The sequence below is a fragment of the Eutrema salsugineum genome, unplaced genomic scaffold (genome assembly GCF_000478725.1).
Source record: "Eutrema salsugineum unplaced genomic scaffold, Eutsalg1_0 scaffold_3, whole genome shotgun sequence".
Classification (NCBI taxonomy): Eukaryota; Viridiplantae; Streptophyta; class Magnoliopsida; order Brassicales; family Brassicaceae; genus Eutrema; species Eutrema salsugineum.
Window position 1 is genome coordinate 3,312,092 of NW_006256756.1, and position 19,840 is coordinate 3,331,931.

The 19,840-nt window shown below is 34.5% G+C and overlaps 1 protein-coding gene and 1 pseudogene across 1 annotated transcript; one reads left to right on the forward strand and one right to left on the reverse strand.

The window, feature by feature from the left end:
- Nucleotides 1–4,398: 4,398 nt before the first annotated feature.
- On the reverse strand, nt 4,399–7,678 carry LOC112085248 (annotated as a pseudogene).
- A 2,786-nt stretch (nt 7,679–10,464) lies between these two features.
- LOC18014408 lies at nt 10,465–12,591 on the forward strand. The gene is made up of 2 exons (XM_006396725.2): nt 10,465–10,815; nt 12,019–12,591. Exons 1-2 carry the CDS (start codon nt 10,465–10,467, stop codon nt 12,589–12,591), a joined length of 924 nt encoding a protein of 307 aa, XP_006396788.2.
- Nucleotides 12,592–19,840: the final 7,249 nt, after the last annotated feature.

Below are 19,840 nucleotides of genomic sequence, written 5' to 3' on the forward strand. Positions count from 1 at the left end.
ATTTCGGGTTAGCAGATCAGTGGGTCAACCTGGACTAATCCAGGTCAATTACGGGTTAACTAAGTATATTTATTATTATTTTTTTTAATAAATTTCATCATTTTTGTTACATTTTTCTACTGTGTTAAAAAAAAATGAGTTTTTATAAAATTTATGTCATCAAATCATATTAATTATCATATATCTTTTTCTGTATAATTTTTATTTTTTTCAATAAAATTTTAAATAAAATATACACTAAGTATAATGATCATACTAATTATATTTTTTAACATTTATAATTATATTTTTTATTTTTTATTTCTTTTCATTCTATTTTTTTTAAACAGTTAAATTTTAACTAGAAAACTTGATATTATAAAACTTACTAATGTGTAAGGATGAGAAAGTCATAAACCATTCAATAAAATAAAGAAAAACAAACTGTTATTACTACTAAAAACATCTTATATATAAAAGATTGTCAGCTCTCTCTATATAAATGTCACATCAGCATTTAAGAGTTAATATGGGAATGACATGTGTCATACTTTTTAATTTAAATTTAATAATTTTTTAACAAAATTAATTAATAAATTTTAATATTAAGTTTTAAACTACTCAAAGAAAATGAAAAGTTTTTTTTATTAATTGATTATCAAATAACATTTATGTAAATATTAAATAAAAAATTTATGTTATAATTAATTAAAATATTGATGGTATTTTATATAAATTCTTAATTATTTAATGATATTATATATTAAATTGATTGATTTATAATAATATACTAATATATAACAAATATGATGATTATATAATTTTAAGAAAATACAAAAATATATAAATTTGAAATAGTTGAAGCAAAATACCCGCATGTAGTATATATAATAATGTGTTGGCACCGTTATCAATTTGTCGAAATTAACTGATGGGAAATAAGTATTGAGTATTTTTCTGCAAAAAAAAAATTGAATTCAAATTTTCTATAGTTTGTGTATGTTTGAGCACAACAAAATTGTACAAGCACTTATCGGTACCATTTGACAATTCACACGATTGAAGTATAAATAAGCATGTTTTCCCATATCTCCACCCACTTCTCTTCTTCCCCATCTATTAACACACACACTTTACACTATATATATTGTTGCAAAATATTGTTATTGCAAAATATTGTTGTTGCAAAATAAGTATATCATATGTACTCAGAGAGAGAATTTTCAACGTGTAAAACTCCGAAGTGGTTTCCTAACCCGATACCACTATGGATATCAATTGGTAGTTTTTTAACCAAACTGTAAACCGAAATTATTAATCTGATTTTCGGTTTGTATACAAGTATTGGCCGTCAAGTCCTTGTACCGAAAGAGGAGAGGACTACATCAGCCCATATCTCGGTCAAGTATAAAGATAATCGTGTATCCAAGCAAAGCCCATCGTGACACTCTACTGACTACCTTCTACTATAATCGTTTATTTACACTTTAATCGTTTATCTAAGCAGATCCAGAGCAGTGGGCAGCACCTCCATTCGACCTCACAAGCTTTTCCAGAACAAGGTCTCTTTTTTTTTTTTTATCAACAACAAGATCTCCTGTATGTGTTCGATTTGAATTTTTTTTTTTGCTAATCTTGATGGGTTTATCAATGTGCTAATCATTTGATGGCTTCTGCTTTTAATCCGTTCTCGCGTCCATTTCTTCTTTTAGTTGATGGCTTCTTCTTTAAACTTTCATCTCGCCGTTTGATGTCTTATATCCCTGATTTAATACTTGTTGATGAAAGAAATAAGTGCATCTAGATTCTTTGGCATTAAAATAGGGTTTACTTTGAGCAGGTCCGAGCTGGGTTCAAAAACCCGTTTAACATCTGTAGCCATGATGGATCATACTAATACGTATGCTACCAAATACAACGTCGGACATGCACATATTGAAGAAGTTGTGTCGTTTTTGAAGAATGCATTTGGTGCCATTGAGATAGTGGTTTTCAACAGCGTGGTGAAGATAGCAGTCTTATGGGTGTTGAGCTTAAGCTTGGAGAATCTTTCATTATTGTTGTTGATCCCAAATGAGTTCGTTCTCTCTTTGTCTCTTGTATTGTTGTTTGCGACTCTTTGACTTGTTTGGTGCAATAATTGAAGTTCAACAAATAATGATATATGTTCATCATTTATAAAGATTATTTAATGTTTTTGCTTTTTTGGGCTTTATTTTGGTCACAAGGTTGGTGTACATAACAATCGTTTAAAGTGTAAACAATCAAAATATCTAAAGAAGATTCAGAATTGTTGATTTAGAAGTAAGAAAATGCCCAAAAGATGTACCTAAGATTTTGTTCAATATTCACATTTTTCTAAAATTAACTAAATTAATTAATCTATTAATAGTCCTTCAAAATTTTATAAACTTAAGATTTCAAACACATGATTAATGAACTAGTTAAAACAAAAGTATATGTCAATTATCTCATAAAATCCAAAAATAATTCAAAAAATAATAATATAGAAAACCTTAGCCAATATCTCTTGATTTTGTTGCCGCCTCATTTTCTTTATTTTCTGTTATTCTATGTTATCTACAATTTGTTTTAATTTTGCTTTTCAAAACTATATTTTTTTAAGAAAAAAATATCATCAAAATAATAGATCATTTTTATAATTTGTTTTAATTTTTTTACCGGTTCATCAAGTTTGAACAAGTTTTTGTAGGTTTAAGCGATTTAATAGCATCCGAGATTTTAACAAAAATCAAACCAAAAACTTTGCTGGGTCATAGTTCAACCGGTCAAATCGCCCAATCCGATCTGGGTCTGAAAACATTGGCTTTTTCATATTAAATTTCCAATTTTAAACTTCTTTTCTAATTTCTTCAGTGTTTAACTTGATTGAAATCTTATTTATTAAAATATATATAAACAATTTTTCGTACATCATTGTGTTGAGAGAGATACATACATATTTATTATATCCTACACGAATCTCTCAACTCTCGGCTGCTAAAATATTTTAATAATAATCTTGTCTTAACTAACAAAAAAAAGTAAAGAAGACTAGCAGATAATAATGCTAATAATCGCATTATATGAAGTAAAAATAAATGTGGTCGACCAAAAATGAAGTAAATTAAAGTCATAAATATATATTTTAAATGTATTGAACGATGGTATATTGAAAAATCATGCTAGTTAAAGAACGAATCAGTGATGTAAAACAGAGAAATGAATGAATTAAAACAGAGATATCAAAGAAGCAAAGGCAACCAATGCACAATACAGAGAATCAAAAAGCAAAGAAGCAAGCAATGTACTAAACAGAGAAATCAGAGAAGCAAGCAATGCACTTAACAGAAAAATCATAGAAGCAAGCTAGTAAAGCATGTAAAGAAGCAATCAAGGAAACAAAGAAGCAAAAAAAAAAAAGCAAAGAAATAAACAAAAGAAGCAAAGAAGGAAGCAAATAAACAGGACAAGCATGTAAGCAAAGAATCGATGAAGGAAGCAATGAACAAATAAGCAAATAATCAAAGAAGAATATGCATGATTGTGTATGCATGTAAAGAAGAAAATATGCATGAGTGCGTATGCCTGTATAGAAGATAATATTCATGAGTGTGTATGTATGCATAGATGAATGCATTAATGAATGCATGAATGAATTAATGAATGATGAATGCATTAATGAATGCAAATGCAATGAAGGCCTCATTCCACGAACTGGTTTCTTGCTTCGGTGCTTGGCTTTTCTCTGTAAGATCCAAAGCTGCATACAAGGGATTCATCAGTCCCTTTGAAATATTTTTAACATTTCCGCTAATAAGAGGACCCATCAATATTCACATTATGAGAAAACGAATAGTCCAATGTATAAGAGATGTAGAGATTGTTTTGAGATGAATAAAATGACAACTTACTCAGGTGATTTGTGGAGGCGTAGCCCTGCGTCTGTTATTCAGAGATGCAAGTTTTCCCAGAAATTTCCACTTTCCTGTAAGTTTGTGGCAAAGGTGTTCATCTTGAATGAGGCAATACCGGACTCACTGATGGAGATTGAGAGCCAGAGTAAAAGGTTGGCTTTGGTTCATTCATGCAAGGGTAGTCTTGTTAAGTTCCTGAAAATACATTATCCACAAACGTGTCATCGATTCTTTAAAATATACATACAATGCGTAAAGTAGAATTTGAAAGTTTCCAAAAGGTAAAGACCTCTACGATTGGATAGAAACGAGATAATTGCCATGTTTGAGTTTCACATACCTGAGCCACACGGATCAAAAGATTCAAGATGTTACAATGTCATAGTTTTTCTATATAAAACAAGAATGAGAAACATACGTACCTTTAGAGGGAAAGATCCTGTTGTGCTTTTTTAAGACTCCGTTGGTACCGGTCCAAGCAGTCTCAAATTGTTCACAGCTACTACAGCATCGCCTGACAATTTTGTTAGATGTAGGATTGAATCAAGAAATAGAAAAGCTCGAAAATGATTATAAGTTACCAAGGTTCAAGCCTTTTTGGAGAGAAATATTGTTAATTACCTCCATCATCTTTTGTCCCTTTTCACTTCAAACTTCTTGGGGTAAAATCGCCGCAACAATCATTACTAACCGCAGCTTGCTTTCGTGGTTTATAACCTGGAAATTTTGATCATTTTCATCAGCACAACAATCTTCTAATGTCTGAAACTTAGTCAAAACTAAAAAAAGCAGAGAATCTTACATTGTTGGTGGTCAAGAATTTGATAACGTCTTTCTTCCAGCATCCCCAAATACAAGGTCCTGCTCGAGCTGCCCAAGTTCTCTTAGACCTTAATCCATAATAGTTCTATTAATTGTTCTAACAATCTGCAGTGACATTAACCACATTTATTTTATACAAATTAAACGATCTACCTCGTCGCGTCAAAGTAACCAACTTGCAAGATAGGAATACTACATCAAACTTTCTTCCATGGTTTATGTTATAAGCTTAAAACTGACCTCTAGATGAAGAGAAAGCTTATCAATTTGCTCACTGTACTGAGGCAAAGCGTGAACCATCTTCTGCAAATCTTTTGATGAAAGATCACCAAAGTCTCTGAATACAAAAAGTCAATAAATTAATCAGAAATGTTCTGGTGGATCACTTCAAACAAGATAAAAGAAAAACAGGTAACTACTTTGAACTGTGTTTTAATTGTGCGGCTTTGTTCTTTGACACGAAGTTTGTCATCTTCTCATGCAATCTTTTACTGGCCTGAACACACAAAAATAGCTTATTTCAACGAAATCCACATAGCAGCCATGTTGAATCTTATAAAGTGATATAGATAAGGTGAGAAATACATCTGCATTGTGAGCATCACGAAACTCCAGCCAAATGAGATCTTCTTCATCTACAAGAACCTCTTTCTTCTCAGGATTATCACCAATTTTACTCGGAATATATACACTAAGAAATAAAAGGGAAATTACCATATGCTGTAGTGATGAACTACAACCAACTTTTAACAAGATTTGAACGAAAAATCAAAATTTCACCTCGTGTGTGTACTTATTTCCTTTCCATAGTAAGCAAATCGTGGCACATCACATCATATGTCCACTCATGAATGAGAGAGGTGCGATCTAACGAACACAAAAAGGTTATTCTCTTTTAAGTGGCATATCAAGCGTAACTGAAAGAAAATTGTCTCAGTGAAGCTCTAGACCTGGTCTATGGTATGTTGTCATTGTCGTGACATCAAGCGCTTTGGCTCCACGGTAGCGCACAAAGGGATATTCCTGTATACTAGAAGAGGTTAAAGATAAAGATTAACTGTCGTAGGAATTTCATGCCAAACCAAAAACAAGGTTTGGATATGTGCCTCGTACCCTTAATGAGGCCAAAACTGTAGCAATGCGTTTAGCTACCACTTCAAGCATGCATCTGCTCTCTGATATAAATTTCTTCTAGAGCATTTTCCTATAGACAAAACAAACAGATTTCAATATAGAAACAAAATGAAATAGTAGTTAAAACACAGGCATTGTCCTATAGACAAAGATCGTTTGATCATGTCAAGTTATACAATTTGCAGACTTTCTGAAGGCAGTTCTAAGTTGTTATTAAAAAGAGAGTTTAGCTTCGAAGATAGAAACCAATAAGTTGATAGGTCAAGCATCAAACTCATCATTAGATATCACCATTGTCAAACTATGCAAATCTTGAGGAATAGACACAAATCAATCAAGATTTTAAACGGGGATGATACCTGGCTGTCCATGCTAATGTAATCCAAGTTCATCTGCATATTATTGAAACCAATCAAATTTTACATTTATAACTATCCTGTGTGACTGCATGTTGATAAGGAAAGTGTGAACGAAAATATAGAGTGGCATATAGAAGCAACCTCTTTCAGTGCGCCAATTCGTTTCATTGCTCTCAGGTCCTTCCTAGTGAGAGTAACTAAGCTTCTAAAAACAGGAGAACTAAAGAAAACGAAAGCCCTAAAGCCACATGTAAGAAAATAATTATTTCGAATAAGACAACCCATAGATATATGAAGTTATAAAATATGAAGGAATTTTTCACATACTTCTTCTAAAGTGGTGATTTTCCAGTCATATCTGACAAAAACGCAGCAACACTGGAAAAAAATATAAAATGAGGAACAGCTTTAGATAGCCATATAAGATAATTGGCGAGAAACTGATGTCAACTATCTCAGATGGAAGAATTTTTTACTCTGACTGGGTCGGTTGAATAAAGTATATTGCCTCCACGGAGGTCACAGGTTGTCTATGTTTAGTTATGACGTCAACCACTGGGAAATGAAACCAAACCTCAAAATATTTCCATAGAAGATAAAATTTTGATCGCTTCAAGTTCTGAGCAAGATAATCCTTACAAAAAAAATGCCTTCTTGTGTGATCTCGGACATTTTGCAGACAGAAGACATTGTCTTCACTGTGAACTTGTCCATAACAAGTACCTAATCATACATTTCCTGGTTCCGAGAATCAATGGAATGAAAGGAAAATTGACAAAACCAGGATCTAAAAGGTAATTGGATAGAAATTACCTTCCAAGTTGATCTCGAGCTCCCATTTTTTCCAGGCCTGAGCATTTCATATTGGATAAAAACGAGACGATTGCCATGTTTGAGTTTCACCAACCCGATCTCTGCTAGCAGCTCGCTTCTTCTGAGCCACACGGATCAAAAGATTCAAGATATTACATTGTCATACTTTTTCTATATAAAAACAAGCCTGAGGAAGATACGTACCTTAAGAACATCTAGCTTGAGACTGAGAAAGATCCTGTTGTGCTTTTTTTAAGGCTCATTTGGTACCGGTCCAAGCAATCTCAACTCGTTCACAGCTACTACATCAAGAAGTAGAAAAGCTCAAAAATGATTTTTAGTTACCACGGTTCAAGCCTTTTTAGAGAGAAATATTGTTAATTACCTCCATCATCTTTCGTCCCTTTTCACTTCAAACTTCTTGGGGTAAATCGCCTCACCAATCATCATTAAGCGCAGCTTGCTTTCTCGATTTCTAACCTGGAAATGCTAATGATCTTCAGCACAACAATCTTCTGATGTCTGAAACTTAAACTAAAAAGCAGAGCATCTTACATTGTTGGTGGTCAAGAATTTGATAACATCTTTTCTTTCAGCATCCCCAAATACAAGGTCCTGCTCGAGCTTCCCGAGGTATCTTAGACCTTTTTCCATGATAGTTCTATTAATTGTTCTAGCACTCTGCAGTGACATTAAACCATATTTATTTTATAAAAACAAAGGATCTACCTTGTAGCGTCAAACTAATCAACTTGTAAGATAAGTATATTTAATCAAACTTTTTTCCATGGTTTATGTTATAAGCATAAAACTGACCTCTACATGAAGAGAGAGCTCTTTCCCTTAACTGAGGCAAAGCGTGAACCATCTTGTGCAAATCTTTTGATTATAGATCGCCAAAGTCTCTGCATACAAGAAGTCAATAAATTAACAACAAATGTTCTAGTGGATCACTTTAAACAAGAGAAAAGAAAAACCGGTATTTACTTTGTACTGTGTTTCAATTGCGCGGCTTTCTTCTTTGACATGAAGGTGACATCTTCTCATGTACTATTTCGAAACGGTAAGTAAGAAACTATCTACAGAAATTAAGCTAGAGAGTTAGCTTTGAGTAAAGAAGTACAAAAAGTTGAACAAGTTCAGTAGGCGAGGAAGCAAGTAAGAAAATTTGCAAAGAAGCAAGAAGCTAGTAAGGAAAAACATAAGCAGGAAATCAAAGAAAAATACAGAAGCACGCAAGAAGCAAGTAACAAAATAAGCAGAGAAGCAGGAAGCAAGCAAACAAGAAATCAAATAAAATATGGAACAAGCAAAAATGTAAAAGAAGCAAGTAAAGTTAAACACGTTCAGTAGGCGAGGAACCAAGAAAGAAAATAAGCAAAGAAGCAAGAAGCTAGTAAGGCGGGAAGTTAGCAGGAAATAAAAGAAAAATAAGGAAGCAACAAAGTAAACAAAAATAAGCAAAGATCCAGGAAGCAAGTAAGCAGGAAATTATAAAAAAAACGGAAGCAAGCAAGAAAATGAACAATGAGTAAATGATGCAAGAAACAAAATAAGCAAAGATCCAGGAAGCAAACAAGCAGGATATCAAAGAAAAACATGGAAGCAAGCAAGAAAACAAACAATGAGTCAATGAAGCAAGAAACAAAATAAGCAAAGATCCAGGAAGCAAGCAAGAAAATAAACAGCGAGTCAATGAAACAAGAAACAAAATAAGCAAAGATCCAGGAAGCAAACAAGGAGGAAATCAAAGAAAAACATGGAAGCAGGAAAGAAAATACACAACGAGTCAATGAAACAAGAAACAAAATAAGCAAAGATCCAGGAAGCAAGCAAGCAAGAAAAGAAACAATGAGTCAATGAAGCAAGAAACAAAATAAGCAAAGATCCAGGAAGCAAGTAAGCAGGAAATCAAAGAAAAATATGGAAGTTAAGCACATAATCAAGGAAGCAAGCAATTGTGCAAGTATGTATGCAGATATGCAAGTATGTATGAATGCAGATATGCATGTATGTATGAATGCAGATGTGCATGTATGTATATGTAGATGCGTGTGTGTATGTATGCATATACATTTCTATACTGGTTGAGAAGAATCCATATAATTTTTTTTGGTTATCTGTTGCTGCAGAGAAGAGAGACGAGATCAAACTGTAAATAGGCAAAATCAAAAGACCAAGCACACGTAAAGGATTGAACGGAACATACTGGAACATCTGACTTGAGAATTTTTTGGTAGGATTTCGAGTAATTTCGTTTGCGATCAACTCCGTCGCTGATATTGTATAACTAAAAATGAGAATTCACAGGAAACACGATAATCAGAGACATCATATTGGGGAAAAAGCTAAAATCCTATTGAAGAAATTAGCGACAGAATTGCGATTGGGTAAAAACCTAAAGCAAACACCAACAAATTCGATGAAAGCCTAAATATCCTTTAGCAAAATCGCACACCAACAACAACAAAAACCTCCAAAATAAAATTCGAATTCAAAAGCCCTACTGTTGACGGAGAGAGATAGAGAAGAAGAAGACACACACGAAGCTCCTCCTCTTCGATCAAACGGCTAATTTTTCCTTCGGCTTGTAACAATGATTTTACAATTTGGTTGAATCTATATATATATATATATATAGCTATATATATATATATCATTTTACAATATTAGCCCAAGAGGCAAAACGGAAAGGCCCATTTCAAATATTAAATTTTCAATATTCCCTCCCAAACACAGTGAGAATTTCGACGTTCAACAAATTACCGTTGGAAAAAACTAAACCGGGGTTTTAAAATCTGGTTTAGAAAAATCCTGAAATTGAGGTTAAAGCTTAACCACGGTGTAACCCCATGATCTCCTCTGTCTTAATCAAAACTGTTTCGAGTTACAGATTTGACCTCAAATTTGCTGAAATTAAACTCTAAAGTATATATATACCCCAACTAAAGAGGTTTATATAAGCATCCAAGCTTTTTTTTTCTTCTCTATTTTTTTTTGAAAAAGAGGATAAATAAAATAATCACCTACGAGAGCAAATCATTAGTAGATTTTACACAACTTGTTTGCTTGTTTCCAAATTTGAAGAGTGAATGTTAATTCTACAGAAGAACATATATACACCAAAGATATTTACTCCAACCTGAAATCACATACCAACAAAAAAAAGAAAAAAGGAAATTTCTTACTAGTTGATATGAAAAAAGGAAACTTAATAACAAAACATAAAAAGGAAACTGATCGATATGTGACCGTTAAAAGCGCGAAACAAAAATAATCACAATTGACAACGCTTATATATATCTCATTTACATAACCCTAAGCTTCACAATCCATTCTCGATTGATTTTCATAATTTCTCTCTCACTCTCTCCTCTGTTTCTCTCTCAGAATTTCTGCATCACTCTTCTGAATTTTGCTAGGAATCTTCGTTTTCAAACATGGATATTCCCGAGCTAATTTTTGGCCATGAGGCTTTTACCTTGATCATCTCCGCCACAATTACTAACTGGAACGTCGCGGCTAACTCTGATCTTCCTCCATCGAACATCGACGAGGATGAAATATCGACGATTATTTCACTAGGGAGTAGGATGAATGCAGAGGAACTGAAGAGAATGGAAACAGAGTCGTGTTCGATCTGTCTCGACGAGCTCTCATGTTCGAATCCCAAAAAACATGGTGTTCCTACACGCATGACCTGTTCCCATGTCTTCCACGGTCGCTGTCTCTCTGAGTGGCTTCAACGCAAAAACACTTGCCCGTTGTGTCGTACTGTGCTGTATGATCGATGATTTTGGAACAAAGGGGATTGAAATTAGGGTTTCATCAACTGGTTGCAGAACTTGAGTCACACGTTTCTATTGTTAAGGAAACTTTTTTCTTATCATGTATTCTTGTTGTTGTGTTAGGATTTCGAAAGAAGAAGTTAAGATTTGTAATTCCAGAATTTATTGTAATTTTTTTTTTTTCTTAGAGTATTAAATCAATTCGAGGAGGTTTGAAATTTTAATAACATCATTACTTCTTATCACATAAATCTCCAAAGTTTGTACATACCTTCAATGGTTTTATGTTGTTCACATACAACTCGTAAAGTCTTAACCAAAATCAAAACCAGACTTCTTTAGACTTGGTTTGACTCTTAAACCAAAATCAAACTAGGTTTTTGCCTTTAATCTACAACAAAGACCACCAACTCAATAAACTGACAGACTTGGTTTAACTTTTCATAATTAATTACCGGTATAGTTAGTTTCTTGATCATAAGATGTAAGAACCCGGTTTACTGTTTCAATTGCTATCAATTCCGCTTTAACAGGTGTTGAGTACGAGCTATAAGCTCTTGACCAACATAGCACCCTTTGTCAAAGCTTATCGCATTGAGACCAACAAAATTATATTCAAGCGGAATTGCTTCGCCTGTTAAAGCCAAACCCAAATCAACTACACTTAATTCATGCTTCGAAAACCTTGAGTTAGTGAGACTTTCAAACTCTTTTGGGATATTAGATACCAATTTCATTCAGTATAGGTCTTACAAATGCCTTTAGCCACATTCCGTCTTCCAGCTACATCATCTCAATTTTTTTTTCCCGGTTCCTGATTCCAACACCTCAATCTCCGGGCACAGTTTCATGGTTTCCTTCCCCATAATTAAGACCGGAGGTGTTTTGAGTTTATTAAAACTAAGTAGTAAAGCAAAACGAATTTTAGAGTTTAAACCAATTAAACAAAAAAAAAAATATTACTAGTTGACAAGAAAAAGGAAACTTTATAACAAAACATAAAAGAAAGGAAATTGGTCGATATATGACCGTTAAAAGCGCGTAACAAAAATCAATTACAATTGACAACGCTATATATATATATATCTCATTTACATAACCCTAAGCTTCACAATTCATTCTCGATTGATTTTCATAATTTTCTCTCTCACACTCTTCTCTGTTTCTCTCTTAGATTTTAGGTTTCCTTGAGTATCTCTTCTGAAGTTTGCTAGGAATCTTACGTTTGAAAACATGAACACTCCTCCTCAAGTGGAATTTCGCATCCTCCATGCGAGGAAACTTTTCCCATCAGAAGGATACGCAAAGACAATCATCATCTACGTCGGTGAGATCTCTGATACCGATCGGTCGCTTTATCCTCCCGTTCTCATCAATCTCTGTAATATAAGTCGCAGCCACATCCGAAGGCTTCTCCAAGATCAACTCGTTAGCCACCACCACTGGTTATCAACGGCTGCAACAGCGTTAGGTTTTGGCCGTAACGGTTTTAACTTGACCATCTCCGTCAAAATTACTCACCAGACCGTCGTGGTTAACAGCGAGGAGTTATTGAGGATGGTTTTACTAGGGAGTAAGATGAATACAGAGGAACTGAAGAGTATGGAAACAGAGCCGTGTTCAATCTGTCTCGACGAGCTCTCGGGTTCGAATTCCAAAAAAACTGGTGTCCCTACACGCATGACCTGTTCCCATGTCTTCCACGATCGCTGTCTCATTGAGTGGCTTCAACGCAAAAACACTTGCCCGTTATGTCGGTCTGTGCTGTACGATCGATGATTCTTGGAACAAAGGGGATTGAAATTTAGGGTTTCATCTACTGGTTCCAGAACTTGGGTCACACGCTCTCTATTTTTAAGGAAACTTTTTTTTTTTATCAAGTATTCTTGTTGTATTAGGGTTTCGAAGAGGAAGTTAGGGTTTGTAATTCCAGAATTCACTGTAATTATGTGTTTTCTTTTTTAGGGTATTACATCAATTCGAGGAGAGGTTTTGCAATTTTAATAAGATCATTACAACTTCTTATATCACATACATCTCCAAATTTTGTCACTTGTCAACTAGTAATAAATTTCACATTCCAATACGAAATGTGATGTCAATTTTAATAACATCATTACACATTCCAATACGAAAGATTTACTATTCAGTATATTGTCTGGTTTATGTGGTAAATCAAATTCGGACCCAGGAGAACTTGACAAGTAGATTTTAAAACAGAAATGAAGTACCATAAGACATCATAAAAAACATACACAAGGCAGACATAAGAAAATCTTTAAGACGAAAATGGTAATACCCTTAGCTCAATAATTTCTTTACGCAGTTCTTCAAACGAAATTGTCTCAAAGAGCTTCTGCCTATCAGGTTCCTCACTACAAACTTCTTAGGATGAATCGCCGCACCAATTATCATTAACCGCAGCTTGCTTTCTCGATTTAAAACCTGGAAATGCTAATGATCTTCAGCACAACAATCTTCTGATGTCTGAAACTTAAACTAAAAAGCAGGGCATCTTACATTGTTGGTGGTCAAGAATTTGATAACAACATTTCTTCCAGCATCCCCAAATACAAGGTCCTGCTCGAGCTGCCCGAGGTCTCTTAGACCTTGTTCCATGATAGTTCTATTGATTGTTCTAGCAATCTGCAGTGACATTAAACCACATTTATTATATAAAAACAAGTAGCGTAAAACTAATCAACTTGTAAGATATAAAAACAAGTAGAGTTACATATAAACCATTTATAAAAACAAGTAGAGTTACATATAAACCATTTATAAGCATCCAAGCTTTTTTCTTCTTTTTTTTTTGAAAAAGAGGATAAAAAAATAATCACTTACGAGAGCAAATCATTTGTAATTCGCACAACTTGTTTGCTAGTTTCCAATATTGAAGAGTGAAAAATAATTGTACAAATGAACATATATATCACTACAAATGTGGGTATTAATAGCATAATACGATAGCGTTATTGACAAACATGCTATTGTAGACGGGGACGGGATTTGTTCATAGCGTTTATAATTATGAAACGCTATAAATACTATCGCGGGAAAATGAAAACTTTTAGCCGCCTAAATTTGGTGAGTGCGGGCACCTTAACATTGCAGATGAAAAAATAAACGCTATCGTATTTGTCAAATATCTCCAAATGTAAATAAGTTTATTTTTTTTATTCATCTCTCAAGTGACTCTCTTCTCAGACAATCTGTAACTCTCTCTCTCTGTCTTTTTTCTCTCACTCTCTCTTCTCAGACAATCGAATCAAATCGAATCGAAGATTTAATACTCGAATCGAATCGAAGCTTCAATACCATCGAATCGAATCGAAGCTTCATTGTGGATCGAATGAAAAAGGTTTGTTCTCACTCGAATTGAAGCTTCATTGTTTATCGATTTTGGTCTTTTAGAATGCATATTGAGTTTGAGTTGTTATCTATTTGCAAAGGATTGAAACATGCATCTTGGATTTTGATTTTTGGGGTTTTGAATCTGAGTTTCATCATGTTGGATTTTGATTTTCGGGGTTTTTGAATCTGAGTTTCATTTCGTTTATTCAGATATGGCAAAGACAAGAGGAGGAGGACAAGTTGGTTCCCGTCGTAGTCGACGTAATCAAGGCTTGGAGGCCACACCTGCAACAACACTAAAGGTAAAGAAAGGAAAAACTGGTACTAAGAAAAGAAATGGTGGTAGAAAAAGGAAAGTGCCATGTGAAGAGGTAGAAGATGCTCCACCGCAACCTATTAGCTTGTCAGCTTCGAATGGGGAAGATGATGATAATGAGGAGTCCGGAGATGAAGTTTCTAAGAAAGAAATTCCTGAGAAAGCTGTTTCAGAGAAAGAGTCTAATCATGAAGCTCCTGAGATAGAAGTTTCTGAGAAAGAAGCAGAAGATGGTTTGAATACTGGACAGGAACATAATGGAAATGAAGAAGAAGCTGTCAATATGGAACAAGATGGAGTTAGCAATGGTAACACTGATGATGTAGCGAAAGAAAAAAAGAGAAGAGGACCAACTAAGATGCATAAGGTGGCTGAAAATCCTCAAGAAAAGGTTGAAGTTACATTCACTGACTGTGGTGATCATGTTGGGCCTGGTTTAGTAACATTATCATCTTTTCTCGGTCCTCTTGTGAGGGAACACGTTCCGGTTACACTTCCTGATTGGAGAAAACTTGATGCAGTGACAAGAGACACAATGTGGGAGCAAATTAAGGTATATTTAATTTGCATTTTAGTTTCTCTGAAAACTACATATGAAATTGTAAACATGTTTGACCTCTGCAAATTTTGATGCAGGGGAGGTTTAACGTGCATGAAGAGTGGCAGAAAGCTGTTATTATTAAGCAGTTGGGAAGTTTGTGGAGTGCTGGTAATTCAAGGCTAGTGACAGAAGTAAGAGCTGCGAATACTGCTGGTGATAGATTAGCTTTAAAACCCAGCAACATCCCATCCATTCAAATATGGAACTCTTGGGTTAGGAGCAAGTGTAGCACTAATTTTAAGGTTAGTTAGCAATGTTTAATAAGTTACTTTCTTGTTTACATGTGATATCTTATAGATGTACACTGACTCAGATTTGTATTGTAGGTAATAAGTGACAAGTACAAAGAGCTGAGAAGAAATCAGATTCCTCACACCACCAGTCGCAAAGGAATGCTTCGATTAGCTGATGATATGGTAAAACAGTTACTCAAACATCTATATTATTAATTACTTGAGAATAAAAAAATGGTACTAACATATGTCTGTATTTTATATAGAGAAAAAAGAGTAATGACCCACGTAAGGTAACTAGGAGTAAGATATGGATTGCGGGACACACACTCATGGTGATGGTAGACCTGTGAAGTCTCAATTTGCTGATACTATTGTAAGATTTCTTAAATTTGAGATATTGTGTACAGTTAATGGATTATGATCATTGAGTTAACATCTGCACATATGTTTGTATCAGGAACAAATACGGTCACTTGATAGTCAAATGGACTCTACATCAGCTTCTGAAAATATCAGGGAAGATGCGGTGAGCAAGGTTTTGGAAAAAGACAAACCTGACCGAGTAAGGGGGTTTGGCAGAGGGATTACAGCTACTAAGCTAGTGTTTCTGCATTCTAGAGACGCAAAGATTGCTGATATGGAAAGTGAGATTAGAGAGTTAAAGGGAATGGTCCACGACTTAGCTGGGAAGAAGGTAACTATTTTCATATGTCAGTTGGTTAACTAGTATTATGACATTTAATAATTCATTGTCCTTCTATCAGAAAAGTAATGGTGATCCTGAAACATCTGCGAGTAGTGGGTGTATGAAAGAAGGAGTGAAAATAGAAATACTGGATTGGTTTGACTCAACAGATGATGTGATTGGTGCTGGCGAATTTTGCTCTGCTGAGCCGATGTACAAAATTGTTCGTGTACCAATTGGTCCCAATGCAGTGGCTATTGTTGTCAAATCTGCATTATCCCCAGGAGCTTCTCTTTGGAGGCCTTCAATAGATATGTCATCTATTGAGCAAGCTGTGGGATGCAAAATAGCCTGGCCAATAGACAAAGTAATTTTAGACAAGGCTCCAAACTCTTCGGTCAATGTATCAAAGGTAATTATAGTAAATAGTGTGGTTTGTAATTCCTTGCAATATCTCTAATCATTAGCTTTTTTACATTTTAGCAAACCGATGACAATGAGATTCGAAGATGCAAAATATTTGATTGGACTAATGAAGAAGAGGAGGTTATTGGTGAAGGAATCATGTGCTCATCTAATTCAAAAGAGATGGTTAACAATATACCTCTAGGTCCGAATGCTGTTAGTATTGAAGTTGTGAAGGTGTATAAAAATGATGCTTATTTGTGGAGGCCAACCGCTGAATTGTTCACGTTTAGTGATGCAATTCACAAGAAAATCTCATGGCCAGTCCTGAAGATTGAAATCATGTCTGCAGATGCAACACCTACCAAATGCATCTGAGCCAAATGCATCTGAGCCAAATGCATCTGAGGCAAATGCATCTGAGCCAAAATCAGTGGTATGCTATTTATATAAAGTTTGATTATTTGTTTGTCTGTTGTATTGATGTTTGTACTTGATTCTATTTTTCTGGTTTGAACTGTAGAGTCCAGGCAGCAATAGTTCCACCAAAAGTGGACATACTAAGTGTTTTCTTTTAGATTGCAACAGCTCTGGATGCAAGGTAGCTGAAGGAAGAGTATCTTCAACGGATCCGAACGATGTGTGCCACTTTGTACCCTTAGGTCCAAATGCAAGCAAGGTTTGGGTTGAAGTTGCTAAGATTAGTACTGCAAAGGTTTGGAGACCAACTTCAGAGATTGCATACATTTCTGATGCGATAGGTTCAACTGTTGCATGGCCAAATGACAAAATATTGTTCATTTGAACTTAAGACATGGTTTGGTAGTCTAAGATGCTGGTTCGGTTATGTTTTATTTCTATGGTTATGTTTCATGTCCAAGTTTAAAACTTGATGTATTGTGGTACTTATGTTATCTTATGTGATATTATGAATAAGTGTGGTCGTGAAAAAAAAAAATTACTAAGTTTGGGTTTTTAAAAATTTTGAATTTAAAAAGATTTAGGAAATAATATGACAAAATTAGTACCAGAAACACAAGGGATCAGTTGCTCTCCTCGCAGCGAGTTCCTTGGTTTGCTGGAATCTGGTTCAAGCATCATAGTCCAAAGTTGGGGTTCATTGCTTGGCTAGCTGTGAGAAACCGGTTATCGACGGGTGATAGGATGCAGGCATGGAATCAGAACATCTCATCGGAGTGTGTATTTTGCAGAGAACCGGTTGAGACAGTTACACATCTGTTCTTCTCTTGTCCATTCTCGCAAAGAGTTTGGAGGAACTTGGCAAGTGGTATACTGAAACAAGATTTCTCGGTGGATTGGCACATACTGATTAATCTGATCTCGAGGCCCCAGAAGTGTAGAGTTGCAGGATTTATCATCCGGTATCTCTTCCAACTGACGATTCACACATTGTGGAAAGAACGGAATGATCGGAGACATGGCCAGCGACCCGTGGAGTGGAAGCGAGTAGCAAAAAGCATTGATAAAGGACTGAGAAACCGGCTAAGCGCAATCAGGCTATTGGGGGATGGAAGATACGAAGGTGGCATGCAACTGTGGTTTGCTTTCAGACTACACACTTAGCTAAGCGACAAGGGGGTTACATATCTTATAATATATTTCTAGAATTTATTTGCTCGCATCTTTGATGTAGAAACGATTTTTTTTTTCTGGTTCGAATAAATTTAACATTCATCCAAAAAAAAAAAAATATGACAAAATTAACTGACATTGTATAAAAATACCTATACCATAATCCCTAAATTATTTAAGAATAATGAACTGAAATTAATTTAAAATACATACACCCTAATACGTAAATATTTAAGAATAATGAACTGAAATTAATTTTCGAATTATATGAAATTAAACACTAAACCATACTCTAAAGTGCTAGACTATTAAACACTAAAGCATACCCTAAAGTGCTATACCCTAAAGGATTTTTTGTAAACTCTATACCCTAAACCATACTAAGTCTATACCTAAAATTAATTTTTGGATTATATGAATTGATTCTGTAAAACCTAAACCATACTTAAAAACTTCTTTGTATATACAACTAAGTGTTTGAGTAAACTCTATACCCTAAAGTTCTATACCCTAAAGGATTTTTTGTAAACTCTATATCCTAAAGTAATATATCCCATATTGTTTGTATTATATATTTTGAATTATGAATGTAAATATTATATCCAAAGTGCGGTAATATTTATAAATTTCTCACCACAACTATGACGAATTTCGTTTGTAACAATTAGCAACGTATTGGCCACCGATTGTCACTATTTTAATATTTACCAACAACCAAAAATTGTAAATAGTGACACATTTCGTACTTTTTTATTGTTTGCCGCCCTGTATTGTTGACTATACATCTCTGGACAGGTTTTTGTAGAAAAAATATTACAAAATTTAAATACTGATTCGTATAAATTTTGATTTTTTTTGGATTATATATGTATTTTTTTTAATTCTCTAAACCAATTTTAAAACATAAAAATTGGTATAAATAGATTAGTCAATGAATCAATTATACGCAGATCGCAGACGTGGCCTTTTCTACACCGTTAGATATGAGCTGTTCTTTACTGATCTCTGATCTGAGCCGTTCTCTCCACTTTTGCATCTCTGATCTGAGCCATTCTTTACTGATGAACGAGTTTAACCGGGAAAAGCTGAATTTCCGAAAAATTTGTCTGAAATATTTTTGGCGGCGAGGAGAAAAAAAGTAACTCAATCTTTCACAACACAATCTCTTGATCTGTCAATCTCGCCTTATCCCACATTCTTCACAACACAATCTCTCGATCTGTCATTCTCGCCTTATCCCACATTCTTCGTAACACAATCTCTGAAATTTCTCGATCTCAGTCGTTTTCATATGGACAAGGCATGGATTTTTCTGCCAAGGTTTGATCTTGTTAACACTTACACTTATATTTCTCAATCTCGCCTTATCTTGTTTGTCTAACTTTTATTTAACATGTAGGAATACTGTTGAGTACTCAGAAGGAGCAACTAATTTCGTGAATTCATCGGCAAGAAGATTAGGTAATCTGTCTGAAATGCTATGCCCCTGTAGAGATTGCCAGAACTTAAGCCATCAGTTATTAGATAAGATTGTTGAGCATCTAGTCATTAGGGGTATGTATATGAAGTATAAGAGTTCTTGCTGGAGTATTCATGGTTAGAAAAGAGATGATACAGAAGATATTGCTCCTGGATCTGAAACTGAGGCTTTTGAATTGCTAAAGACAGCATTTTGTATAGGTGAAGGTAATCCAAGTAAGACGCATGACACTGAAGAGAATGAAGCTGTAGACGAAACTGAATTCAGGACAAAGTTAAGAGAAGCTGAAACTCCATTGTACTCTACTTGTGTCAAATACACAAAGGTTGCAGCAATCATGGGACTCTACAGAATCAAA